This window comes from Habropoda laboriosa, unplaced genomic scaffold (assembly GCF_001263275.1).
Source record: "Habropoda laboriosa isolate 0110345459 unplaced genomic scaffold, ASM126327v1 scaffold22, whole genome shotgun sequence".
Classification (NCBI taxonomy): domain Eukaryota; kingdom Metazoa; phylum Arthropoda; class Insecta; order Hymenoptera; family Apidae; genus Habropoda; species Habropoda laboriosa.
Window position 1 is genome coordinate 4,203,969 of NW_017100261.1, and position 7,744 is coordinate 4,211,712.

General features: G+C 46.9%; 1 protein-coding gene across 1 annotated transcript in view; it reads left to right on the forward strand.

Moving 5' to 3' along the window:
* The first annotated feature begins 374 nt into the window (after window positions 1-374).
* The window catches only part of LOC108572729, a 68,802-nt gene continuing 61,432 nt past the window's right edge, over window positions 375-7,744 (forward strand). The window contains exon 1 of the mRNA XM_017935007.1: window positions 375-1,669. Within this exon, the coding sequence (XP_017790496.1) occupies window positions 626-1,669 (1,044 nt within the window). The 5' untranslated portion in view covers window positions 375-625. The remainder of the gene's footprint in view (window positions 1,670-7,744) is intronic.

The following is a 7,744-nucleotide window of genomic DNA, read 5'->3' on the forward strand; positions in this document are numbered from 1 at the left end:
TCAGCTGGGAGAGAAAGGCGTCGTGGTAGTGTTGGTGGTGGTGGTTGTCGTCGCGCGAGACCAATTTCGTAGTTGAATTTCAGCGGCGCCTGTTATCCTGACCACCTACTGTTCGTTTCCACCTACTTGGCCTGCCTGTCCATTAACATGGCTGGCCTCGTTTAAACGTTTCCGCCGTTTAATCGTGCATACCTAATCCAGCCTGGTCACACGTCCCCCAAGTGTTCTTTTTTTTTTATTTCTGTTACAGGCGGGAACAACCTACGGCCGCGACCTCTCGAACCTCGATTTTCCCGCGGTAACCCGGAAGCGGGTGGTAGACAACGGACTGGAGCATCGTGGACGTCGATATACAACAACACAAGAACCAGAGAGGCCACCCACCCCTGTCTGTGTGTGTCTGTGTGTTTGAGCTCGTGTGTATCCTCTCTCTCACTCTCTCTGTGTATACAACGTTGTGCCTCTACTACGTTCGTCTGTGGAGCGGCCGCGTGTACGAACGATAATGCTGGTGGCTGACGGTTTCGGTGATCGACGACGACGCGGCCGGTGAACTAGTGACAGTGTGAAATCGATCGTCAGCAGGGAAACCGGCAAACGGTCGCACTAAATATACCCGGGAATAATGGCCAGCGCGACAATGGGACTCCGTCGCAGAGTGCCGGTGAACAATTCGCCAACCCCGTCCAGCCAATCCGCGTCTTCCAGCGGTTCGTCGAGCAAACGTTCAAGGTCCGAGAACAACAACAGCCCTTCCCACGGTAATCTGAACTCTATGAACGGACCTCGAGATGAACCACCCACGAAGAAATCTCGCGGAACGTCTACTAACGCCAGCAAAAATTCATCACCGGAGACCAGTCCGTCGTCGAAGAGTCGAGGAGGTTCGGTGTCCAGGTCAGCCGCGCACAACAAAGCATCCGCAGCTTCCGCGGCAGAAGCGATGTCGAACAATTGGCCAACCTCGACGAACATGTCTGACGTGTCTACGTACGCTTCTGTAGCTGGTCTGAGCATGGCTGCTAACCCTAACGCCGCTGGTCTCTGCGCCGGTAGCCTCAGTATGCCCAGCCCGATCCCTTACATGTCCTCCTCGATGGCGACGTTCGTTGGAAACGCGACGAACTTGGGGAAAAGTTCGGCCGTGTCGTATCTGGACATCTCGAATATGACCGGTGGTTCGTTGAGCTCGGCCACGTCTGCCGGTATGAACTCTGGCTACGTTGGTAACGGAAACGCTGGTAACGCGATGGATACGAAGAACGGTGTTCCGATGCCGTTTCCCGGGATCGCTGGTGGCGTGAACGGGGCTGCTTACGGTTTGCAGAAGGGTCAGACAGACAGCGCTGGCCTACCGAAGAAATTTCAGAACGACGGAATGTTCAACGCTTATCAACCGTGGGTGATCAAAACGTACGGTGATTTGGCGAAGACGAAGACTATCACCATCAAAAAGTACGCGCGTATATTGAGAACATTGAGGGGCGAGGAAGTGAACAGTGCAGAGAACAGCAAGTTCCGGTTCTGGGTGAAGAGCAAGGGCTTCCACATCGGGCAACCGGAAGGATACGACGCGAAACCAGCGGACAGGATTATCGGGCGTCACGCGGTGACGAGTCCTGGATTGGACCCTCCGCTCTACGTGCCCACACAGCTGCCGCACAACAAGGTGAGTCTGTCTCTGAGTGGATTATCGTGCTTTTCGCGGCCTCGGCCGCAGCCTGCAGTTTTGCGGCGATGTACCATCGGTTCCAGGAAATTGCGAGTGGTACACGGAGTTTCGCCGTTTGAGGGTAATTGTTTGTTTGGTCGAACGACTGCTGGTGACGTAGGGTTAACGCGTTGTAATAATGGTTATTTGACACTTTTTCTCAAACTCCAAGCTGTGTAGATTTCTAGATCTGATTTTCTGGGAGATGCACAGTTTTGTTAGAGTTTGAAACTGTTTTTATTGGTTCGAAAAAATGCTACTTTACATTTGTAGATGAATTTTATCTCGAGTTGTATCACAAGTTTGACAGACGCAAACAAACAATTGCAAACCTAGCTCAAACAGGTCGAATCTTTTGTAAAGGTAGAAAAAGTTGCGTGTTTCTCGGTGAAATCGAATCTTTGAAAATTTGAGCCTAAATTTTCTCTTATTTTCACATCTTCCTTTCGATGGAGGTTTTGCCAACTTTTGAACCGAACGTTCGCCGGTAGAATAGGGTTGATTTGTAAAGGAACAGCCGTGAATCGAATCGTAGCGAATAATTCGAAATGACGAGCCGAATGCTGGGTAACCAAACGTTTTCGAAGTGAGCCACGCTAAAAATACTTCATATTGAGTTCGCACATTTGTCCGACGCCGCACCGAATATACTCTGACCACGTATAAACACACTCAGACTACTTTGATTCGGTTTTGCTCATAGTTGCCGTTTTTAAATTTCACTTTTGCAAACGTTGGACGAAACGTGCACTTGGTCGCGTTTCTTGTCAACTGTACCTATCATTTGTTTGGTTCTAGTCTTCGAAGCTATGCTCGGGCGTACTTTATGAAATTGCATTTAGCACGTACGGACTATCTTGTTATTTTTATTTCACATTTTTTTCATGGAAAATATGGAACCAAGTGTGAGATCTATGTTACGGTTCGTTGTATCTGGAGTGATGTCTTTCGAAAGTTCAAATTGAAAATTATTGAACTACATGCTTAAAGTGTATAAATTTAATTTTAGCCGAAAAACGTTAGATTTGACATTTCTTCGCCTGTTTTCTCAGCGATTATTTCGTCGGTATCTTGGAAAAATCGTAGTAATTTTCCAATTACCAATATTCGACTGCAAATTCAGATCGAGTCATCTTTGATCCATCGTGTTCAAGTTCACTAGAACAACGATAACCTTCACTCCCATCTATAAGTATCGAACACTCACAACTGTCCGATAAACTATGGAGATAAATTTGCAGTAAGGCCTTTGGTAAAGATAATATAATTAAAATTTCACCACAAGATAAGATTGACACTGGCAAAAGTAACATTCACCACCTTTAACAACCTCAGATCGTAAACACAGCTTGCATAAATCTACCAGACGCACGTACCACTGATCTATTCCTATTTTCTACCATAATAACTGCACACCCGTTACAGTTCCCGTTTTATTTTCGTTGTAACTTTTTAACGAAGCTTCCAACGACCCACGTTTATATAACATTTTCTTCTCACCTACACCCATGAAACACACTGACAAAGTTTCATTCGAAAAAATTGGGACACCCAGTATATACAATTTCCAACATCGCTCCAATCGTCTCCCACGTCTAAGACACGAATTTTCTCGAAGTAGTCAGTTTTTCGTCTACAATTTCCCCAGTCGTTTCCTTCTTCCACGAACCGTATCCGAATCAACCGACGACACGTTCTTCCAGCATATCCGTATCAAAAACATTCTTACAAAAATCCAGCGGCAACTGTTTCGTAACGGAGAGGAGCCACATATACAGCCGGCAGATAACAACGTATCGCGATGCAGTGAAAACTGGCCGTGGCAGTAAAACCGACATCCCCGAAAGCGAGGCGCGCTGCTCAAACGCCTTCCGGCCGCAGACGATTTCTCGGTGGATTCGCGCGGCGGGGTTACGGGTCGGGAATTTATCTGGCGAGCAAGTAGAAAAACCGCGAGAAATCTCGGGCCAGCACACCGGGCTTGCCAGGAAAATGGATCTCTCGTGTGCGGCGGAAACCTAAAGGCCGGGACGGACGGAACGGTGGAAAGGACAGGAGGGAGAGAGAGAGAGAGAGAGAGGGAGAAAACGCCTCGGATAAGGTGGTTGCTTAATTACGTCTAATTACACGGATACGTAGGTAGTAACCGCGAGAAGAAGAAAATGAAAAAAAGAAACGTGGAGCAACGGCGCTCTTTTGGATCTAGCTGCTGCTGCTGGTTTCGTCGTCGTACTCTGGCCTCTCTGTGAACGTTCACAGACGCCTTGGTGGCCTCCTCCTCGCCACACGTAACGCGCCGCCGCCAAGCTTCCGCGATTTCTCGCCGAGCCGAACTTTCGTCACGGAGCGATTACGCGCCACCAGACCTCCAACTGGTGGATTCCCTCTCCTCCCCCCTTTGCCCCGCCGCCGCCGGTTTGTGCGCTGGTAAACGGACGGGTGACGACGGGATCCGGGAAGATTGAAAGTTGAAGTGACGCCAGGGGATGGGGAAGGGGAGCTGAAGAGGCGAGGTTGAAAGGTCGATCGCGGGTTCGACGTTGAAGCGTCGCGATTGTTTCGCTGATCGACGGCCGCCGCGCAGGACTGGGTAGGTTTTTTCCGGGTGAAATAGAATCGCGGTCACATCTACGCCGAGGGAAAGTCTGTTTTTCTTTTTAGATTTTTATGTGTTTAAAATCGTTTTAAGGTTTTTAACACACGTTTCGATGGTTTCGGGAATGGAAGTTTTTGGGTGATGGAGGGAGTTATTCTTCGAGTTAGGGCGAATGTCTCATGATTTTTTGGAATTGAAGATTTTGGGTCAAGTTTTTGGAAGAGTAGGATCAGAATGTGTTTTTAGAAGTGTGGAGAGTTTATGTAATTTTATTAACTTTTTTTTCAAATTGGAATTTTTCATTTGTGCCACTGTCATTTTGGAAGAAAGTGCAGAATTGAAAGTTATTTTGAAAATCAAATTTTTGAATGAATTATTCTTGAGTACAATGGAAGAGTTCCATATGAGAACGTTGTAAGTACAATTGTACATAATTCCTGTTGATATTAGAACGATCCTAGCATTCCACGAGAAGAAAACAAATTTTTAAATAAAAATTGTTATTAACAGAAATACTTCCCGAACAATAATTGCACGCTAGTTAAATGCATCAGATCCCTTCGTTTCTCACATCTCCAGAAAATTTCACTTTATCTCCCGCTACTTGAAACGTTACGGTTTGCAACCCTTCAATTACATATCAGCAAAATTTTCGATACATTTCAGGTATCGTTCCATTTACTACAGATTCAGTAGAGAACACCACCCCGTACAAATTCTCTAACAACAGTTTCACGGTAGCATCGGTTCCCCGTCCGTTTTTCAATCATCCCACTCCAAAACGAAACAAACATAAATCACCGACGTTTCTCCGGTACTCGTAACATTCCTCGAAGATAAAAATTCCGGGCTCGATTTTTCCCACTTTTTGTCGCATTTTTGCCGGCTGGCCGGTGGCCCAGATCTCTCTCTCTCTCTCTCTCTCTTCTTCCTCTCTATTTCTTTCTTTCTCTTTCGCACAGCTCGATCCAGCTCGCGGCAGTTTCCGATGTAACGTGCTGCGGCCTTCGATGTCACCGCGTAATGGCTCGTCCATTTCTCACGGCGAGCTCGTATGGCTCCCGTCTCGTAAGTGGAACGCGCGCGCGAGGATCTCGAACTCTTGATACGCTCGCCGCGAAAAATTTCAGTCACGGGCCGCCGTGATAAATAACCGATAATAAGTTGTCTGGCGAACCGCCGCGGCGAGGAGGAGCGTGTGTATGGTAATTCAGACTCGCGGAACGTATCGATCTTACCAGGGAGAGATGATCGCGTGCCCGGCCCTCCCTCGCGATATCTTCTGATTGGAATCGATTCCGGAGGCTTTCTTCGAATCGCGGAGACCGTTTGTTGTTATCGGGACAACCTCCATTGTATTCTACACCGTGAATCGTTCTATGCGTGAAATGTGTTAGCTTTTTTAGTAAATAAGTTCGATTTTTATGAGATACGTACCATTTTTCTGGAAATTTGGAAACTCTAATTTTGTAAAAAATTTTAGGATTGAAATTTCCATCTGTAAATTTTGCGAACCATTGTTACGTACTTTGTTTGCTGTTTCAGTAGTATTTCTTTATTTTTTGGTAAAAGAAAAGAGTTACGTGTGCAAATTTCCTAATTTCCTACATTTTCACAACATATACGAACTTCTAACTCTTTAACCCTTTCATATCGCAATTACTTTTTTGCAAGAATTGGTTCTTAATCTACCTCTCACGGTGTCTGTGATAAATACTAAACGACACCTGCGTTCGTTGTTCGCGAAACTAGACGAAAGAATTTTGGACGAATTTCTACACGAGGAGGAACACGTTCGATTACATGGGTAGCCGAAGTAGAAAAATAATTCGAAGGAAAAATTCCATCAGAAATACGACGTTAAGCCGTTTCTCCATGGTCGGTGCGAGAGAAGCAAACGAGCGAACGAACGCGCGTTTTCCCGAGGCTTTGGGTCTGGAGGCGCGCGCGGGCGCGTTCTCAGGCGGCGACGGGGCAAAGAGTGAGACAGCGTGAAGGTTGGAGAGAAAGAGAGAGAGAAAGATAGATAGAGAGTGCGGCGGCAGAAAGGCAGAGCGCGGCTCGGAGCTATCATTAACGACGCCGCGACGCTTCACAGCCCAGGAAGCTCTCTCGGATTTACGCCTCTGACGTCCGCGGCGGCGTAAGCGTGGGATTCCAGGCGCGGAAGTAACGAGAGAGAGAGAGAGAGAGAGAGAGAAAGAGAGAGAGAGAGAGGTAGGAGTAAAGGAGAAGGAAGCGGCGACGGCGGCGGCAGTGGTGGCGGAGAGAGAGATTGGCCCCGCTTCCCACGGAAGGAAGAGGAGCAGAGCAGGCGCATAAAGTTGCCCGGTTCCCTCGTTCATCCGATCCGGATTCAGTTCCGCGTGCTAGTCGCGGCGGAGATCGATCTGAAGAGAGGCGTCTTCCATTCGATTCGCGATGCTCTCGATGCTCGTCGCCTATGAATAAGACCGCACGTTTTCTTCGTCTTGTATTCTCCTTTTTCCTAGGTCTCTCCTCGTTTATTCTTTACTTTGCATTTTTGTCTTTTTCTCTATGATTCGGTTTTATTGGGAAGAGAGAGATATGTCGAGATATCAACCCTGGTGCGTCCTTTTGTTACACTTTTGGGTCATTTTTGACCCGAAGATCTCTTACGTGTGAGAATTGTTGAAAAGGGACACTCTATATGTAAAAAACATACTATAATGATCTTGAAAGCTTCGAATAGAGGCTCACTAGCAATAGAATGATCTAAGGTGATTACGTTAAGCGGTTCACGCCCCGTACCATTTTATTCCATATTTTACACGTAAGATATCGTCGTCAACTGAGAATTAACCCTTTACGCTCTACTCCATTCAAGTTTAAGCCGTATCAAAATGAAGCAAATTAAGAAAAGAAATGAAAGTAAATAGAACTTCGCTCTGAAAAATTTCACTGTAAAAGTGTGTTAACATTACTGATCAATCGCATCAAAAAATGTTCAGAATGCAAAGGGTTAAGCAGCAGTGGATGCCTCAGACAAGGCGTATTCCCTTCGAATTTTCTTAAATAAAGAACGAATTAAAATAACTTTTAATCACCACAGCGAAACGCTTCTCTCTTCTACTTTCATACGATTCTTTTCTATCGTTCCTGAAAATCTACATTTCCTCCGTTTCCCTCTGTACACTCGCCTAACAGCGAGTACGTGTACCTGTCTGTTCTTCCCGTAGCGCGTAACGACGCCGCTCGAACCCGCCGTCCGTAAAATATTTCTTCGTCGCGATAGTCATTTTTCACGGTTGACCGTCGTCGAGGGCTGCGAGATAACAGCGGCTCACCTCTCCGGTATCTGTTCTCTCCTCCCGGCCGGCGCGCGCTCCTCGTTCTCTCTCTCGTTGGGTGGTAGAAGAGTAGGTCTGGCCGGCTAGTCATTAGTCACTTTCCGAAGCAGAGGCACAGACAGGCTG